Genomic DNA, 20,565 nt, shown 5'->3' on the forward strand with positions numbered 1-20,565 from the left:
CTCCACGCGGGGTCAACGTCCTTCTCAACAAAGAGCAATTTCCCCTGAGTTTAACTAACTTAGCTGACTGATGATAAGTTGATAATATAAAAATTCATTTGAAAATTTCATTTATTAATAGGATATTCGTGAAATATTCTTCACACTTCTGTGTAATAGAATTAATAATTGATTTAATGTAAAGCATAATTCAGAGAAGGGACAAAAAAAAGTGAGAAAGCACGGAAATAATAAGAGAAATATTCATTTAAATGTGACAGTGAATGGTCTGTCGACCTCGAAAGGTCGTTTTCGGGATGGCCCGCTAATCAACAACCGAGCGGCAGTTATTCGAAAACCGGTAATGGGGTGGCGACTCCTATACTCGATTGGAGTCATCCTTCACCTTCGGCCAGTTATTTTAGCAAATAAGCTGGTTCAGTGGAAAAAAATTCACTGACCTTTTCGCGAAAACCTTGTTTTTGCAACATTCCGTTTCGATTCGGGTCAATAGCTCCATAATTGAATTATCTATCATGGCATAATATTTTAGCATAATTTTTGGAGCTACTGGCGCCAGCGTAGGAGTGTCCAGACCGATAAATATCCACGATTTATGGCAAGTTTCTCAGGTGTTTAATTATTCATTTACATGGGAAGAGTCAGATGAGTGAATTCCGATTCGGATTGAGTTTTTGATGAATGTCACTAATTTCAGCTACAACCGCATTATTAAAACGAAATTCTAGACTTGTCTTCAGTCAATTCAACTTGAATAAATGCAATTTGATTGTGTAATTGTTAGGAAAAAAATAATCGTCCTTTCCAATTTCTAACGTCTCTAATGTCACCTTTCAGCTAATTCTCTTTTTCAGCTGTAGTAGCATTAATGGCCAAAAATTTGAATATCATCTTCAACGCATCAATAAATTGACGAAAAAGCGAAATACATCAGTCTCCCTCGAAATTTGGCGGAATATTTAAGGACTTTTATTAGGAACAGCATGTCGCGTCTGACTGGAATGTGTGGAACGCGATAAAACGATTGACGTCAGTGGAACCCACCGGGCCCCATCCCATTATAATCTTCCAAAGATCCCCGAATTGGCGCCATTGTGGTAACTGGAGATGTTGACGCCTCCGGACACGAATTCCACCTGAACCCGTCTGCTAGTTATTTGAAATATGCCTCCTGTCGCCGCGAAGGCCGATAGAATGTTATGTCACGTGCGGAAAAACAAGCTTTCCGTATTCCCTGAATAATTTACCAATTTATTTGAAGCTATGTTGTTCATCTATAAGGGCCCACCTTATTGCCATAGACAATATCTAGTCCTATGTATATGCATAATCCCTGGCTTGTCGCCCCTTTTCTCTAGATGAAAACAAAAACATCGATATTAACTTTCATCGAAATAAATCTTAATTCTCAATTGCAAAGTTGGCTCTTGTAGTCTGTGTCATTTGAATTTTTGTTAGACGCCGGACGTCTGGGAAAATCTATATGTTTGTATCACAACGAGTCCTAGCACCGCCGTTAAAATTCTCTAAAAAAATTCACTGGAATGTCATAAAAATTCAACCGTGCGAACATAAAATTGAAGGGAATTATCCAAATACCTTAGTCTGGGACCGTCGTGCTTATTATTATTATTATCATTATTATTATTATTATTATTATTATTATTATTATTGAAATGTTCGAAAACCAATTTTTCAGAGCTGTATGATGAGATGAAGGTGATCTTCATTTTTTATTCGACGGACCAATTGAAAAATGAAAAATTGTATTTGAATTGAAGTTGAAGGAAGAAACAGAGGGCAGCATAAAATGAGAAGGTGGTATATAATGACTGTGCATGATCTCTGTGGGTAATGCAGAATAATCATACGGAGCCGCGGGGCGCGAGGGCGAGTCAACAAAAATATAAACATAACTAACACTAATGACAACTTGTTACACGCACGCAGCCACACACTTTCACCACTCAGCTACTCAGCCCGAGTTGATTCATCGTAAGTGCATATTTCAATGATATAACGATTGAGACTCGTTGGAATGTTCTATAGTATTTAATAAAGTGACAATTTGTCAGAGGCAACGAGACGATGGCTGGCTGTATGGTGTTAGTGTCATTCCTGGGTCCCATAAACAGATATCACGACATTATATAATTAGAGGATCAATCCGTCAACATTTCAATATTGTGTCAGAAAATATTTATACATTGGCAGCCTATATTCAGTAACTACGCGTGAGTACCCATTTGACAGTGAGTTTTTTTTTTGTTTCTTATTAATGTCGAGTGGTTTTACGCTAGTTTCGTGTTTTATTAGGTAATTTAACGATGAGAGAATTTTGAGTGTTGAATAGTCAAGTTTGCTCTGAGAAAGAAAACAAAAAGAAAATGTCTACGTCAAAAGTAAGCAGGCCGAGCATGCAAGAGATTCACGAGCTGGCGCGTCTGCTTAGAAAAAATGGGGACCAAGTGCTAAATGGCTCCTCCAAACTATCCCTCACCACAGAACTCCTGCATAACCTCAACGACGCTTTCTCCCTCATCGTCGACGACTCCAAAGACCTGGAGAGTTCCTTCCAGGTATGCAACAGTTCGGAGATCGAGATCTTTAGAGATCTCAAGTTCTTACACGACTTTGTCCAGAAAACCATCTCCCTCAAAATTTCGCACACTCTCTCGGAGCAGATCCCCAACGACATCACTAAATTCCGTCACCTCAAGTATCTAGAGCTCCACAAGGTCTGCATAGATCTTATAACAGGGATCCAAGGAGTACGAGGCCAATTGCAGTCGATCTCATGCACTGGAGGTGGTGGTGTTGGCTCGATAGGTCGTCTCCTGACAGCCTGCGGAGGTGACGCTGGTGTGGGTTTCGTTTGGCCCTCTCTAAAACGTCTCGCTCTCCCATATAACGGCCTGGGACGGCTCGACAAATCGTTCGAACTAGCCCCCTGGCTGCAGACCCTTGATCTCAGTCACAATCTTATCTCTTCAGCTAGCCAAATCGACTGTCTTCCCAATTTAAAACACGTCAATTTCGGCTACAATAAATTGGAAAACGTACCCAAATTCAATCGATCCACCTGCAGGACCCTGCAAACTCTCGTCCTCAAGAATAACTACATTGAAAATCTCAACGGTCTTCAGGGGCTTGACTGCCTGGCGGAGCTAGATCTTTCCTACAATTGTCTCGCTGATCACTCTGTTCTCTGGCCCCTCAAGACCATGACGGCACTCCTCTCTCTCACTCTCGAGGGTAATCCCATCACCTACCACCATCACCATAGAATCTTAACCATTAAACACCTCAATTCTTCACTAGCCGAAAGCAAATTTGCTCTCGATCACTCACCTCTTTCCAAATCCGAGAAGCTTCTCCTCTCTGAAAACAGACTCTTCACAATGAGAGCTGTCCCATCACCCTCTAAAGATGATCTCTCTGGCTCCTTCTGCTGTTCCGTCAACTCTGATACCAGTAACACACCAATAATCACTTCGAACATGACGGATTCCATCAATAGTATGGACAAATCCTTTGTCAAAAAAAAGAGACAGAACGTTATGGAGGCTGTAATTGCTGATGATGAAAGCAAGCTTGAGGAGCGGATTAGTGAGAGTGTCGAGAAATCCTACCTGGAGACATCGATGGACCACCTGGAGACTAAGAAAAAAATCTTGGCATTAAGGGAAAAATTCGGTGGGGAGCGGTGGCTGAGTAGTGATGCCGGGAGTTTCGTCCAAGATATTATGGGAATAGAAAGAACTGTCCGGGCACCAACTCCAGCTGAGTTAATTCTTGATTGTCCGATGATCGAGGGGGATGGAGGAGAGGAGTCAAGTCCTACTGGTGAGAGCGTTAGAGAAGGATCTCAAGAGGTTGCAAATGCCCAAGAGAAGGTGGAGAAGGAGGAGGAGAGAGATGAGGGTGGGTTTGAGGTGTCGTATGACCCTGAGGAGGAGAAGGGCCAGCTGTTTCTCGTGCAGAAGAGGGTGAATGATCAGCTAGAGGAACTATTTTTGGTGATTACTGAAGACGAGCTTACGGAGAGAGATTCCATCACTGGTAAAATCAAATACAGGTGGTCAACAAAAATGGTGTTGTCCTGTGTAATGGGCCGAGGAGAGATCCCAACCATTGATTTCAATTTTGATACCACCAGGAGGGATAGACAAAGTAGGACGTATTTGGTGGAGGCTGAGGATGCTGAAAAACTCGCCAAGACTGTTAATGAGTTGATTAAGGCCAGACCAATTCTACTGAAAGTCTTCAAGTGCATGAAATGTTCCACTCATTTCTCCCAGGATCCCGATTATTTTGTCAGTGTATCAACGGTTCAGCCAACGAGTGAGTAGAACTCAACTAAATGTGCATTCACTCCCTTTTTTTCTTCTCACCTTACAGTAATTTTCTTGTCAAAATTATTAGGTATGAAGCCCCCTATGTGCCCCTCATGTAAGAGTACACTCGTTATCCAAACGGACGAGATACTCTCATCCGATGGGGAAAACATCAAAGACCTCGACGAGGTTAAATCAGACAATCAAAAGACCAATCAAAAATTTCAAATGACTAGAGATACCGAGGAGAGTCAATCATCCAATCTTAAACACTCAGCTTCACATTCGAGTATCGGTGGGTATTGATTATCGTTAAAATTGTTGCATGAGCTGGTTTCCAATATATGGTATGCTAATATATGGTATGCAAAACACTAATAAAATTTTTAATTTATTACTTGTAGGTGAATTAGTCTCCTAGTGGATGGATTAATTTAATATATTAATTACACCGGTTTTTGCATTTTTAAATTAAATTGAATTGAATTGAATTGAATTTTGTGTAATGAATTAAATTGGGAATTATATAACATACTAATCCCCCGGTGCAGGTGGAACAGAGGGTGCTATGGCCACTTCTATGGCGTACTCCGACTGTCAAGCCCAAGCCCAAGTCTGCTGTAAGCTTTCAGTCACTAGTCATTTCACTGTTACAGCACTCCCCATACTCCTTGTCTTATCACCCTTTTTTACCTCAAAAAGAATATATAAAAACAGATAGCCTTTATGAATCTGATACTTTGAAATACATCAAAAATATATCCACACTGCCATTTATTTGTATTTATTTGTAACATGTCATTATTTACCACTGCAACTGGTGGTTTTATGTTGGATTTTCATGTCACCCACATCATAAAAAAATAACATCACTATCTTAGCTTGTGGAATCATTGCTATTAGCTTCAATTATCTTAATTTTTATTTTAGGCTCAGCTACGAGTCTCGAGGAGTCTAGAGAGTCCACTCCTTCGGCCAGTACAGTTACGAGAAAGTACGAGAGTGACATTGAGGTCCTCAGTAATCCGAGTCAAAGTAGTATCGAGGTGTTGGATGATGGCTCGAGGTAAATAATAATTAATCATTTTTTATTTACAACCTAATTAGAACATGAGTGAATCGATGTGTATTTTATATTTTGTTGATGTGAAAAATCAGGTGTACATCAACTCCAAGCCGGAAAAGATCGTCAGAGGAGCGAAGAATAGCAGTTGCCCCCACCTTATTAACAATTCCAGATACCACCCCTGTTATGGCGGGTCTAACCGAGAGTAGTTCATCAGGTTAGAATAATCGAAGAATGACTGGTCACTGTTCGAGATTAATATGATGGAACTAATCGTCGAATAATTTCTCTAGGTTCTCTGACTGACAGCATCTGCACTGCGTACGAAAACAGAAATCTTCAAGTGTCCATAGTCTCCGGAAATTCCCATAACAACAGAAGTGTATCTGAGAGTGATAGTGTGTTAATTGGAAGTGACAAAGAGAATATCAATACTCCTGTATCGAATTTAACGTCGATGCTTGGAGGTAGATATTTTCAATCACTCGGAATTATTATGGAAAAATAAATAATATATATGAATAATATTATTGTTTTTCTAAATTGTAGGACTTCTTCAGAGCATGAGAATAGGAACCAACAAAGATTCCACCATGAAATCTGACGAAGGCCCAGATTTGTCGGCCTCCAGTGACATCCAGTACTCGTACACTGACTTCAGAAGTCTAGACCACAGGATAAAGCTTCACTTGATCCTCAATGTATTCGAACAGGAGAACGAGGAGCTCGTACTATTCCTCAGATGTGACATGCTGATGAAAAGCCAGGTGCGCCCCTTTCCAGGTTGTCTCGTTCTATCGACATCTAAGATATACGTCCTGAGAATAACTGGACCAGAGGGTGAGGATCCTCAACAATGGTTGCACAAAGACGCGAGTTGGACGATGGACAGGCTGAGGAGTTTTGCACCTCTACCGTTCAAACAGGGTCTTCTCGTCGAACTCCAGCAACCCAATAAAATTGGAGACGAGTCCTCCACCATCTCCGTGCTGTGCATCCTTCAGGACTTTCAGAGAACCTCGAATCTCCTTCTTTATCTTGCAGAACTCTCACTACCTCCCAGCTGTGAACTCGAATTCCTCGTCCCTGAGCACTGCACTGGGGCCATCCACAGTCTAATGGCTTCATCAAAATTCAAGAGATCTGGTGATGCTATTAGAATTCTGGCACTCTTCTCCTCTGCTGCTCTGCAACTTGAAAATGAGCACGTCAAACCTATTCGCATTGGAGGACTCGTTGTTACTACTTCCTCGTTGATTCTCACCGAGGATAGTATACATTGGCTACTCCTAGACTCCGTCGAGACACCGCTCATGTTAACAGAACAGGCAATTAGCAATTTAATTGAAGTGGTGAGTCATCTAAAAAATTAAACAATACAAATTTTTACTCTCAATCTCATAAATTTAATAATTCTTTAAGATTTTCAATGGTGACACGTTAGTGTTGAGTTTTCTTGACGAAGTGGCCGGTGTAGAGGAGCTGTGGACTGTGAAATTCATTTCTAAAGGTGCAACAGAGGCAGTGATTAACGCAATTCAGTCACCCTGGGAGGAGCTATTCTCAGTGCCCTTGCAAATAACCATCCACCCAAGCCATCACCTTGACGAAAATCCCTAGTAAATTTTCTCCAACTCGTCTATAGCATAATTTATTCAAAATAATATATTGTTTACTGATGCATAATTCAATTGTCGGCCCTAGACTGACACGCCGAAAGTGTTTTTTTTGTACTGCAGACATGTCGAATTTTTTTTTACTCGTGCATATGAATATCGCGCATATGTGCGTTTTCCCATCAGGCGATTAATTACGATTGTGCGTGAGGAGAAAATACGACTCATTTGCGTCTGTGATATGTATATTAACCATTGCAATATCATGATAGATTGTACATAAAAAAAATATTATGAATAAAAATGTTTGGAATAACATGCTACCACCGTTGTCAACTGTGAATTCTCAAACGTGCCAAGGGTGCCGAGCTATGCACATACAGTTAGACTGGTCAGTGCGTCAAGTCTCTTTGGTTAGTAGCGTTAGTAGGGTGGGGAGGATGGTGTGAAGGCTGTGAAGGCTGTGAAGGCTGTGAAGGCTGTGGAAAGCAATTCACAACGCACTGGCCAGTTCAAATGTACATTCAACTTGCATACACAGCGGGCAATACTCGTCAATCTATTCAAAACATTAAACAGAGACCAGAGCTAGTCATGGGCCATAGTGTTTTGTACTGGCGTCATAACTCAATTTAGACCCATCGTAATGTCTCAGTGGCATACAAATTTACATGTACAAAAGCTCCTCTGAGCCCATCCAAACGATAAAAAGTGTATTTTAGGTTAAAAAGTGGTGACATTTGTGTAGAGACAATGTGTTGAGGGAACTTGAGTTTTTTTCAATTGATTAAACAGTTTAGCCACAATTGATCAACATGGTTTTCGAGTCGATCGTCACCGAACTTCTCAACAAGTTCCTGGGAGAATACATTCAAAACTTGGATTATAAGCAACTTAAAGTCAGCCTCTGGGGTGGTAAGTCTGTAAATTTTATGACTATCTAGGCGGAGATTAAACACCTGTGCGTGACTATATTTCATCATTTACGACGATATAATATGTTTCATAAGGTGTTGTCATTATTAACTATTTTTAGAAGGAAAATACATGAGAGTAATGGCAATGGCGTTATGCATTGTTCGTTATCAGATTGAAAAAGTTATTAATCGTTATGCCCAGCAAGTCTAATAGTTCGGTTATTCAAGAGTTTTTTCATTTATTATTTTTATTTTTTTACCCTCCAACGAGACTCAACTGAATTCTACAAATTGTATGAAAGATACTAGTCGAGAATAAGATTGAAAATGGACAAGTCTCGAAATGGCTTGAGACATAATATTTTTTTTTATTACCCAGGGTGATTTTATTATTGGGGGAGGTGTGTAAAATAGTGATTATATGAGGCTCCTTTCTTCCCGTAACAAATAATTTCTCGGGAATTCCGTAGGCGATGTGGTCCTAACGGACCTCCTGATAAACGAGAATGCCCTAGACATGCTGGACCTGCCCATTAAACTGGGTTACGGTCGTCTGGGCAAATTGATCCTAAAGATCCCCTTCAAAGACATGTGGAACGGTCAGATAGACGCGATAATTGAAGAACTTTTTATTCTGATCGTCCCTTCGAGCCAAGTCAAATATGATCCGGAAAAAGAGGCAAAAGCTGAGCTTGACGCGAAACGAACAGAGCTCGCGAGGATCGAACGATCCAAACAGCTGGCTGACGCCAAACTTCAGGAGAAACTTGACGACTCTATGATGGAAAAGCTTATCGCCCGAATGATCAAGAACATTCACGTTGAGATAAACAGAATTCACGTCCGCTACGAGGATCACGTCACCTTCAAAGAGCACCCCTTCTCCATAGGCTTCACTCTAAATAGACTAGCCTTGGAGAGTTGCAATGATTCCTGGCTGACATCCGCCAACCTCAAGGATATGTATTCAATTCAACAGATTTTTAAGCTCCTGACAATGGACGGCTTTGCCGTTTACCTCAATCCCAATCTTCTCCAATTTAGTAGACAATCCCAGTGCGATTATCTTCGCCTATTCTCCGAGAGCATCGCAACGATGGATTGCGTGCCACAAGATTACCAGTACCTCGTTGGACCGATAAACGTCAAGGCTAAACTCAAACTTAATCCAAAACCAGAGACTGATGGTAGTAATTACACTATTCCTAAGGTCTGGCTGGATTTGGAGATGCAGAAACTTAGAATTGGCCTGACAAAACGCCAATATCAGACCCTCTTGCGGTTGTCAGAGGGCCTTGATCGGGCGACTAAAGCAGCTCCTTTTAGAAAATACCGTCCAGACGTCACCTCCTACCGAGGTCACTACAAACAGTGGTGGCATTTTGCCTACACATGCGTCCTCGAGGAGACAGTGCGTAGGTGTCGAAGAGACTGGGACTGGCTGCACATGAAGGATCACAGGGATACCTGCAGGAGCTACGCCAATACCTACCAAACTAAATTGACAGCTAAAAAGCCCTCCAAGGAGGTGGAGGAACGCCTCACTGAGTGCGAGAGAAAGCTCGATCTCTTCAATCTCGTTATAATTCGACAGCAAATCGAGATGGAAGTTGAAAGACTGGCCGAAAAGGAGAAAAGCCTTAAAGCCAAGCAGGGATGGTTTGGTTTTCTCTGGGGCTCCTCCCAGGTGGAGGACGTCCAAGAGCTCAACTCGGCTGCTGCCATAATGAAGAAATTCCAGGAGGCCATGACACCGCAAGAGAAGGAGAAGCTGTTCAGAGCGATTGATTATCAGGAAAACAGCACACCTGCCCATTATCCTGAGACATTCATCATGATCGACACGAGCTTCTATCTCCACGGACTTCAGATCACAGTATCAGATACTGATAAAGATTGCCCTGAGGTGCTCGATCTTCAGTTCAATGGGGTTCATGCTGCTTTCAAGTCAAGACCAGCTGCCTCAGCAGTGCTAGTGACAGCTTCTGTCAACGAGCTCAAACTCCTCGGAGTCAAGCAGAACGATCGAATACCCTCTCTTCTCAAGTCAGACAGTACTGGCTCAATACAAGACTCAGACAGGAGTTTATTCTCCGTGTCCTATGAGAAAAATCCTCTCGATAAATTATGCGGGGACAGGATAATCGTCAAGTCCAAATCAATTCACATTGCGTACGACGCGCAAACCATAATCGAGCTTATTAAACTCTTTCGGGTTCAGAATCAGACGGCCCTCACCCAGATCCAAGCAGCTGCTGCCGAAAGACTGGAGGGTTTCAAGGAGATGTCGGCCCTGGGACTCGAATACGCCATTCAGAAGCACTCGAGCCTCGATATTCAGGTCGATCTCGCAGCTTCTCAACTTATCGTTCCATTTCGTGGATTTTACACTGACCAAGCTGCGGTTATTGTCATTAATCTTGGTAGTTTGAAAATTCACTCCCTCGAGAAGTCGAAAGACGATTTGGCCACCAGCTCGGTGAAGCAGCTCGTTAGCATGGGAAAGAGTGAGGAGGATATCCTCATGCATCTTAGAAAATACAGTTACGACAGGTTTGCCCTGAAGATTGTCAACTTTCAGGCACTGGTTGCTTCAGAGGGGGAGGACTGGAAATGCGCTTTGATGGATACTGTTCACTCGATGGCCCTTCTTGAGCCCACCACTCTTGAGATTCAATTTCATAAGTGTCTCATCACCGATGATCCCGTTCTACCAAAGATGAGGATCATTGGGCAGCTGCCGTCATTGGCAGTAAGTATCGAGGATGCGAGGCTTCTACAGGCATTGTCGATAATTCAGAGTATTCCCCTACCTGAGGAAGATCCGGGGTCCCTTGAGCCAGTGCCCCTCGCCAAATCTGTATCTCAGCTGTCGTTGAATTATATGAAGGAGCTAACGGCTGTTCAGAAGGAGCAGAAACCCCCGAAAGCCTCTGTCCAGTCGACGGATCTTGAGGCTAAATTTGTAATGAAGGAATTCACCTTAACACTGTCTCGAAGGGAATCCACTCAAGTGACGCCCTTTGTAAGAATTGAAATTCTCCAGGTAGAGGCCGAGATGATCCAGAGGACTTATGATCAGGAGGTGATGTTGAGGCTGGGAGGAGTTCAGGCTAAACAGTATCACAACGGGCAAGAAATTTACGTGGTGAACACACCAATGGCCACTGGCAGTGAGGAGTACCTTGTCGTTATTCAATACGTAAACGTTAACAAATACTCCCCCGAATTTATCACGCGTCATGGATCAGTTGTAAAACTCCTTAAGCTTGAATTCACCACATTGGATGTGCTATTGCATCAAGAGGCCTTAATAAACGTTATCAAATTCCTGAGTTACATGCAGGAAAAAATAACACCATCTGTTCCTGCCGTGGACGAACCTAAGGATCGCCACATAACTCGTCTGCCTCAGCTGTCTGTTATTCCTGAAGACACATCGACCTTCATTAAGGAGCAGATTCAAAAGCAAAAGATCAAGTCAGAGAGGAGGAGAAAGAGAGTCGTCGAGTGCATCGACCTCAAGATTAAAGCAAAAGTTGGAACAATTTCCCTGAAGATGAGCAGCGATTTTCGGGATATCACAGCTTTCTACATCGAGGGAATCACCGCTGGCTTCATGATGAAGGCTTCCTACTCTCAGGCCAACGTCAATCTCACCTCCATCAATATCAAGGATCTCAATAAATCCTCAATTTATGAAAATATTGTTGAGGTGGAGGACGCTGAGGCCCTCCAGGTCGAGGCTGTGATTTACAATATCGAGGCTGAGGACGTTGATAAAAATAATATGTCTATCAAAGTGATAATGGGATGTCATAGGATAGTATTTTTAAATGCATTCGTAACTGGTGTCATGAATTTTCTCAATCACTTCCAAGTAGCTCAGGAGGCAATTAGAGAGGCCTCTGCGGCCGCTGCTGAAGTTGCTAAAACCAACATCAAGGATGTGCAGGAATCAGCAGCCAGGATAGAGCTCTCCATAAAAATCAAAGCACCCATCATTTACGTTCCTATGAACTCTAAAAGTGAGCACTGTCTCATGTTAGACATGGGACATTTGACCATCTACAATAGTCTCAAGGCCCTAGACGTCACCACCGAAAGCGGGGATTCCCCTATTATTGACGAGATGAAGATTGAATTGCAGAACCTCAAGCTGTCGCGTATGAGACTAAACATGGAGAGTTTTACCGCCGAAAATGAAGTGCTCTTGTTGCAGCCCGTAACTTTCACCTTACTCATGACGAGAAACTTGTCGACAGCGTGGTTCACCGCCATTCCCGATATTGATATGTCAGGGAGACTAAAGAGCATTGAATTGCTGCTGAGTCACGAGGACTACACGACGATTCTTAAACTTTTGGAGGAAAATTTAGGAGAAATCATTGAGGAGCCCCAGCCTCTTCAAAGGCCCCATCCAGCCCCCAGAAAGTCCATTGATATTCAAAGATCATCAAAAAGCTCACCGAAATGCCAAGTCGAAATGATCAGCAGAACCAGTGACCTACATCCCCAAAAACAGGCCCACACATCCATCAAGTTTGAATTTATAATGGAGAGTCTGATGATTGAGCTATTTAGTGGGGGATCAAAATTCCTCAAGAGCCATTCATCACCCCTGCACCAGCCTGAGAATGGCCTGGCTAAGTTTGGTTTAAGCCACTTTGCAGTGAAGGGTAGAATTTTTGAGGATGGACTTTTGGCAACGTCAATTCTCCTTATGAATTGCACATTGGATGACACTCGTTATCTTCGTCAAGGATCTTTGACAAGGATTATGGAGAGGACGTCGGCGGTCCCCTCGCTCGACGATCTCTCAAGGGAGGACAAGCCGGTGAGAAGTATGTTGGATGTGACGGTGAGAAAGAGTTCAAATGACATGTTCGTGGACGTGAGAATCTTTTCCTTCAGCATTATCGTGTCCCTCGATTACTTGATGAAGATCAAAGAATTCTTCGATGTTGAGACCAATCAGTCCTCGCAAAATTCCACAATTACCTCTCAAAAGGGGACAGACGCTTTGAAAAGGAAAAATCCACCACCAACACCCTCCATGATGACAATAAATCTCCTCGTGGAGAAACCAGACATTATCTTGGTGGAGGACATGGATGACATAAACTCTAATTGCATTGTACTGAATGCAGAGTTACAAGTGAAAATAAGAATGATCGGTGACCACCAAGTGATATCTGGATCAGTCAAGGATCTGTCTCTTCTCGCTGGAGTTTATAATCCAGCAAAACGAGCTGACTGGATTTATCAGGTGCTCAAGCCGTGTAGCATTAGCATTGCCGGCTCGACACCAGAGGGAAAGGGCCTGCACGTCGACGTCTGTAGCACGGATATACACGTGTCAGTGTCACCAGGAGTAATTGAGATCCTAAATCGAGTTGTTCAGAAGATAACGACTAAGGATGCAGAGATGGGTGAAGAGCAACGAGGGGATCCAACACACGAGGGCCTATGGCTGATAACTCCTTACGAGGAGAAAGACTACTGGTTTTTAAAAACCGAAGTTGCCCAGGAGGCACTGGATTTTCTTGGCTTCGAAGAAGCCGAGGAGGTTACTGCGTACAAAGCAGAGCTCGCTATCCTTTCAATACCAAATATTGTTCTTACCCTTGAAGCTGGTGTTGGTAACAAGACGCTACCGATGCTTCTCCTTCACCTGGCTTTCCAGAGTAACATCAACGACTGGAGTACCAAAACGATGAGCATTGAAAGTTCGATATCCGTCATAATGGCTTATTACAACAGTCGTTTGGCCCTCTGGGAGCCCCTCATTGAGCCTGTCGAAGCGGTCAAGAATGGGGAACGGACCACCACCTCCTGGGAACTCAAGACAAGAATCGCCTTTCACGATGTCTCTCAATCCCCCACAGCCAGCGCTCTCTCTCCCAGCACTGAAAGCGAGCCTGAGGAATTCCAGCAGCCGTCGAGAATATCCATTGACGTGCAGTCCTCTGAGAACCTCGAGATCACCGTAACGAAGACATGTTTGGAAGTCCTCCAGCAGCTTGGACAGGCCTTCTCAAATGCCATGGGGACAAGGACTGACCAGGGATCAACTTCTAGACTTGCGCCTTATTTATTGAAAAACGAGACCGGGGTGGCTCTCACTCTGGACCTGGTCAAGAGTAACTTTAGGGTCGTTAGCAGCACTTTTGAAAGTACTTTACAACCAGAGAGCTATTTGGAGGTGGTCCTCGAGTCTGGGGCATCAATTGAATTGGTACCAAAGACTGTTAAAGGGGGTATCGATGTTCTTGAGCAGTTGAAGAGTGTGGCAGTTAAGGATTCGGAGGATAATATATTCGTGGTGACGTTCAAGGGGATTGACAATAGGCTGGAGGTACCAGTTCTCAAGGCTGACAAGCGATTCTTTCCTCTAAAGTACAGAAAAGAGGGCTCTGAGGAATGGGGACTCATCTCTGATGTCGTCGTCGAGGATGGCAGCACTGTGGTCACTCTCAGGAGCATTCTCCAGGTGCACAACCACTTCACTCAGCCCATTTCGGTATACTATATGACTAAGAGGGGTAATGAAGTGGAACGTGTGGGGACTGTACAGCCGGATAAAAAACTTAATCTTCCATTGGATGCTGTGTACACTCCGACCAGTATTCATTGGCTATTCTTCAGTGTCGAGGGCTATATGGTTTCAGTTGAGCCCTTCGTCTGGAAGGATCTCCAGAAAACCGTCTCCATGACCAAAGTACTCAAATGCGACTCGAGGGATAAGGGCAAACAAGCAAACAAAGACGTCTTCTTCATTCAGGTTTGTGAAGATTTAGTTAATTTTTTGGTGGTTTTATGAGCTATGCCCTATGTGCACTAGCGCAAAGATTTGCATTGCGGGGATATTCGGAGATACACAGATCACAGATAATTCAATAATTTGGGTTTGACTGGTCTCTCTACTTCTAGATTATTTTCACTCTCATCGTGGTGGGTTCTATCTTCTATAATAACACCAATGTGAATTTATTATTGAGTAATGTTGATTGGCGGAGTAGACTAAAAAAATTTCGTAATGATAAGAAGTTGAAATCAACCATTTCTTGTAAGGACACATCAAAATATTTGGAAGGACCTATTAAGGTAGCGTCCAGCTGTTGCAATGTTTAAAATGTTGTTGACTGACTTTTTGAGTTGTAGTCTTTAGAACATCATCACATGAATATAAAATTTACATTGATTGAAGTATGACGAGAGATAGAAATTGTATTATTTAGCATGGACGTTTGATGTGATGTGGGATGGTAATGGGTGATTAGTGGCTGTACAATTATGTTGTACAAATGTTCTTGCTCTTCCAGGCTGTGGGGGAAATTGAACAGGTGTACTTTGAAAACACTAATAGACACACTATGGCCAGTACCATTTACAACATTCACTTGTACCCGGCTGTGTACCTCAAGAATTTCTTACCCATTGACATTGTCATTGTGCTGCCTGGCTCGGTTGAGGAAATGCTTGTCAAGGCTAGTGAGACCCTCCAACTACCAGACATCGATCCCACCAACTCGGATATCATTATCAAGGTAATTATGATCAATAATTGCCTCATTGATCGAATCAACAGTGGATGAGGGCATTGACAGGGGGTAAAACAGGCGGTAAAACAACATAATTGTTGTTTTTATGAATCAGTTGCCTCAATATTTGGAGAAAGATTGGTCCTGCAAAGGTGAAGTACTAGCTGAGCCCCCAGAATTTTCAGTTTGGTCTTTTGAATCATTCGACAGTGCCCAGAAAGTCATAATGGATCTGGGAATGCATTGCTCTTTCAATCATGGATCAGTGGTGATGGCACTGTACTGTCCCTTTTGGATGCTGAACAAAACTGGTTTGATGCTCTCGTACAGGGTAAGTAATAAAATCAGTACTCTCCAATTGTTTAAAATCTTCTGTTTGGCTTTCTTCTCCTCACCGTGGACTTGGTTGTAGCATTTTATTTCTACATTTAAGAATGTTCTATCATTTATTTTGCAATATTTAGTCGAACAATTTTCTTGTTCTGACGTATTAATTCTGGGTTCTGTCCATCTCCTGGCGTGCATTAACTAACTCGATTAACTGACTGTCCTAGTGTTCATTGCTTATTGACGCGTCGTTATGAAAAATTAACTCAAATCCATGTTAATAACATGGTAATTATGTCGGATTTGAATTATTTTCCAGAAATCAAGTAAAGGGGGAAAAGAGCAGACGAGTCCGGCCAAGGTAGACAATATCTCTTCACTAAGTCTTTCTTGTAGTTTCTAACGCAACGAAAAAAACGCTTCTCCATTATGCGATCGCTCTTGACAATCAATGGATGTATATATTTTTTGGAATTTTAACTGTATGGTCACATCTCCTTTTCCATCATTAAAATATGAGCAATAACGACAAATGAGAAAAGAAATTATCTCTGGAAAAAAAAAATTAAATCAGTTATTGTGATATTTTTTTCTTGCTACTTATTTTAATAATTAGATGAGAGAGTGACCGTACTGAAAAATCTGTCGGCAATCTACACAAGGAGATATCCTTTCAGAAGTTCCTATGCTCCATGCGACCGAGACGCCGCAGAGGAGAGTTTGGAAGGCGAAAGGGCAAATCGGTGATTCACAACTATTCCATAATCACTAATTTTCAGTGCTGTACTACTCACACTGTCTGGGATTCTGGTGCTGATTAACTACAAGAGTTACTAATCCATCACTCATCTCAATTTTACAAAGATCCACTGTGCACTGTGCATGTCTCCCTCAATTTCCAGCATGGATTCTATGTTGTCCATTTTTTTTCTAATCACGTAAAACCGAGTAATGAAATTCTCAGGGTTGGATTTCATTTTCAGCGATATTTGTGGTGATGGTGGTAAATCACGTTTTCTTAAATTTAGCACCTCTTTTAAAATTTCAATGGAAAATTGGCAAGCGTTGAAGCTAATGAAAATTGACTAGAGTTTGTGAGAAAAGAGTTTGGTAAGGTGATGATAAATATTTAAGAGATCGTAATTTATACCAATTTTTCATGTAAAAAAAAAAAGCTTCCAATTGTAATTTGACCTCCTTGCAGAGTTCGGAAGACCAATTGAACGTAATGTATCATCCAGAGCACTACAGGGGTCCGATTCTGTTTTCCTTTCGCTCGAAGGCCTTTTTCGGGAAGAAAAAGGCGATGGTCCGGGTGGAGGATGGCGATTGGTCGGAGAAATTTCCGATTGACGTGGCGGGTAGCAAGGGAGTCGTGGTCTGCAGGTACAACGGAATAAACTACCGGATAGGTGTGCACAACCAGTTGACGTACAACTCCCTGACCAAGCAAATCACTTTCACCCCCTATTATGTGCTAATAAATAATGCGAGATATCTGATAGAGTGCCAGGAGGCCTCTCGTCCAGCAAGTTCAATCACACGAGTCCCACCAGGGGAGTGCGTGGCCTTATGGCCAGAATCCGAGCAAGAGCGGAAGCTTTTGGTGGCAAAGGTCGGTGGACACAGCGAGAAAACAGCTCCCTTCGTTTTTACAGAAGTCCACACAACCCTCTTGAAGCTAGACAACAAGTATGGAGGTTTGAATATTGATATCCAGATCAACGAGGGTGGGGTTTACATCACCATGTCAGGGTATAGCTCTGGCAATGCTCCTGGTCTGATAATAAATCACACATGTCACACCATTCACCTCTGGGAGAAAGGCTCTATGAACGTTCGATCTTTACAATCGTTCAACCGAATGTTCTACACGTGGGAGAATCCCTCAGGGCCCAGAAAGCTCCTCTGGGAGGACCACAACAAAAAAGAGATTGAGAATGATCTAAGACAGGACAACTTGGGGGCATTCCAGTGCCCAGACACCGAGGAAGAGGTCTTTTACGTGTCTTTTCTTGATGGAACCCAGAGAGTTCTTCTCTTTACAACATCTCTCAAAATTGCTGAGGATTGCCAACTGGTGGGAGACCTCGAGATCGCCGACCAGGATATCACCATGAGCATTCACGGCCTGGGGCTTTCCCTCGTCAATAATTTCACGAGAACTGAGCTCCTTTATTTATGCATCGCCGATTCGGGTATAATCTGGGAGATAAGAAAGTCTTCTGGAGGGCGTTGGAAGGCTCTGGGACCCCACGAAGTCCTTCTCATCGAGGAGGGATACCAAAGATATCTCAGGGAGGTACAAGTATGCAGTGACACACCACCGAGGGTGATGCTGGAGCCAAAACTTATGGTAGATTATCAGAATATGGAGTTACTCAAGCCCAATCGAAGGTACATGAGACGGAGCTTTCAAACAGGTCTCTGGGTACAGTATAGAACGTCAGCTCATCAGGTCCAGCTTCATGCTAAGATCAACAGATTGCAAATCGATAATCAACTGTTCGATTGTGTTTTTCCGGTGATACTGGCTCCGGTACCTCCACCGAAGAGTGTAGCCCAGTCGTCGGTGGTGAAACCCTTCGCTGAGATGAGTATTGTCAAGCGACTACTCGAGCACAGTACTGTCCAACAGTTCAGGTACTTCAAGGTTCTCATCCAGGAGTTTCACGTGAAGGTGGACATTGGATTTATTAATGCTCTCATGGTATTCTTTGAGGCTAATGAGGTAAATGATGGTGAGGAGAGTAAACTCTTTAAAACGGATATGAAACTTGTAGATGAGCCTCTCATGTACCACGTCAACCTCATCACCACTGCTGAGCAGAAAAACTTCTTCGATCTTCTCCACTTCTCACCCCTCAAGATTCACGTGAGCTTTTCCATGACTGGCAGCGGCGGGGGGCCATCTGCTGTACCCCAAGTTCTCAATGTGGTTTTGCAAGGAATTGGAGTGACACTCACTGATATCAATGACATTGTCTTTAAGCTAGCTTATTTCGAGAGGAACTATATCTTCATGACCCACCAGCAGCTGATATCCGAGGCGACAAGCCACTACGTTGGCCAGGCTATTAAACAGGCTTATGTGCTGGTGCTGGGGCTCGATGTTATTGGAAATCCTTATGGTTTGGTAGTTGGCACAATGAAAGGCATTGAAGATTTGTTCTACGAGCCTTTCCAAGGGGCCATACAGGGACCTGGAGAGTTTGCAGAGGGCCTCCTTCTCGGGGTGAGAAGCATGCTCGGCCACACTGTTGGAGGTATGGCCGGAGCTGTCTCCAAGATCACTGGGGCCATGGGTAAGGGATTAGCTGCGCTGACATTCGATGAGGATTACCAGAGGAAGAGGCAGGAGCAGTTAAATAAACAGCCGGCGAATCTTCAAGAGGGACTGGCGAGGTCTGGCAAGGGTCTCGTCATGGGGGTAGTCGACGGGGTCGCTGGCGTTGTAATGAAACCCATTTCTGGAGCTAAGGAAGAGGGTGTTGAGGGATTCTTTAAAGGATTCGGAAAGGGAGTGGTGGGCCTTGTGACAAGACCTACTGCTGGAGTCATTGATTTTGCCAGTGGCTCGTTTGGGGCTGTTAGACGATGCGCTGAACTCACTGAGGAGGTCCGAAGAACAAGACCACCCAGATATCTACAGCCAGATTCTCCTGTTAGGCCGTATGTAAAGGAGGAGGCTGAGGGTCACAAGATGCTTCTCGAGCTCGAAAAGGGCAAGTACGCTAATACTGACGTCTACTTTTTTCACGTCAATGTCCAGAAGGATGTGCTACTACTTACTGACAAGAGGATTGCTTATCTTGAACATAATGATCTATTTGGGGGGTGGAAGGTCGACTGGAGTTACACTTGGCAGGAGATTAACCAGAAGGCCAAAATTGTGGATAAAGGAGTGCAGATATTTGTCAAGGATACAAAGAAGAAAAAACTCGGTCTCTTCGGTGGGAACGACACCTCCAAGCTTGTCATTATTGGAAATCACTACGTCAAGCAGCTACTGTGTACCAGGATTGATGAGCAGCTTGATTTGGTTGAGGGGTGAAATTTTTTTTTTTAATGAGTTTCCACTCGAGGATACGATCATGATTATTTTCTGCCTCATTAAAATACGGCGATGCGAAAGCGTTGGAATTTTTACAATCAAAAATAAATATTTAAGGTTTTTCATGCACAAGATATTTTTGGTTTTGATACAATAGGCCGAAAAATTTTCAAACTATATGGAATGCAAAGGTGTCGAATAATTTGTGTGTGTGTCTGTAAAAGAGAGAGAGAGAGAGAGGGAGACAAAGTGTGAGAGCGAGTTGTCACTATCTTTGTTACCTTTTTTTTTTTAGAAAGAGACCAAGGTCTCCTTCGTCGGCCTACCGAGTGCCTGAGTTAGGATAGAATCATGTACTTTATTTTTTACTTTGATTTTGTTCACTCGATTAATTCAATCTTGCGCGATTTTTATGTTTCGTTCTATTAATTCGATGACGTTTTACTTGACTATTGTATTCCACATTATAGTTTTTATACACGTGTACATGAGAGTGAGGAGTTAAACTCCAACCAACTGTTTGATATTTTCAAGTGATTATTTAAGAATCGTTGCAAGCTTCCATTATTCTATCGATTATTTAAATAAATAGAAGAGTCTACGATCTTAATAACGGTTGTTTGATATTTGAATTTTAAATACAGAGTAATAGAGCTATTGTTGCGCGAATTTAATAAAGGAGTGCCATTCAACTTGCATTTGTA

At 42.8% G+C, this 20,565-nt stretch overlaps 2 protein-coding genes across 8 annotated transcripts; both read left to right on the forward strand.

Moving 5' to 3' along the window:
- Positions 1-1,875: 1,875 nt before the first annotated feature.
- On the forward strand, positions 1,876-7,337 carry LOC105265887 (serine/threonine-protein kinase 11-interacting protein). 4 transcript variants are annotated; one of them, XM_011303669.1, is made up of 10 exons: positions 1,876-1,995; positions 2,062-2,234; positions 2,317-4,344; positions 4,426-4,632; positions 4,889-4,957; positions 5,268-5,403; positions 5,496-5,620; positions 5,697-5,870; positions 5,953-6,755; positions 6,826-7,337. In XM_011303669.1, the coding sequence occupies exons 3-10, from the start codon at positions 2,388-2,390 to the stop codon at positions 7,021-7,023; spliced, it is 3,669 nt and encodes a 1,222-aa protein (XP_011301971.1). In that variant the 5' UTR covers positions 1,876-1,995; positions 2,062-2,234; positions 2,317-2,387; the 3' UTR covers positions 7,024-7,337. The 4 variants fall into 4 exon arrangements, with proteins under 4 accessions (XP_011301971.1, XP_011301970.1, XP_011301969.1 ...); XM_011303668.1 differs by having other exon boundaries at positions 2,076-2,234; XM_011303667.1 differs by lacking the exon at positions 1,876-1,995 and having other exon boundaries at positions 2,002-2,234.
- A 182-nt stretch (positions 7,338-7,519) lies between these two features.
- Positions 7,520-20,553, forward strand: Vps13 (vacuolar protein sorting 13C). Of its 4 annotated transcripts, XM_011303681.1 has the most exons (8): positions 7,520-7,934; positions 8,407-14,720; positions 14,870-15,043; positions 15,262-15,486; positions 15,596-15,811; positions 16,127-16,168; positions 16,485-16,550; positions 17,012-20,553. In XM_011303681.1, exons 1-8 carry the CDS (start codon positions 7,835-7,837, stop codon positions 19,859-19,861), a joined length of 9,987 nt encoding a protein of 3,328 aa, XP_011301983.1. In that variant the 5' UTR covers positions 7,520-7,834; the 3' UTR covers positions 19,862-20,553. The 4 variants fall into 4 exon arrangements, with proteins under 4 accessions (XP_011301983.1, XP_011301984.1, XP_011301986.1 ...); XM_011303682.1 differs by lacking the exon at positions 16,485-16,550; XM_011303684.1 differs by lacking the exon at positions 14,870-15,043.
- Positions 20,554-20,565: the final 12 nt, after the last annotated feature.

Source organism: Fopius arisanus, unplaced genomic scaffold, assembly GCF_000806365.1.
Source record: "Fopius arisanus strain USDA-PBARC FA_bdor unplaced genomic scaffold, ASM80636v1 scaffold00033, whole genome shotgun sequence".
Taxonomy (NCBI): Eukaryota; Metazoa; Arthropoda; class Insecta; order Hymenoptera; family Braconidae; genus Fopius; species Fopius arisanus.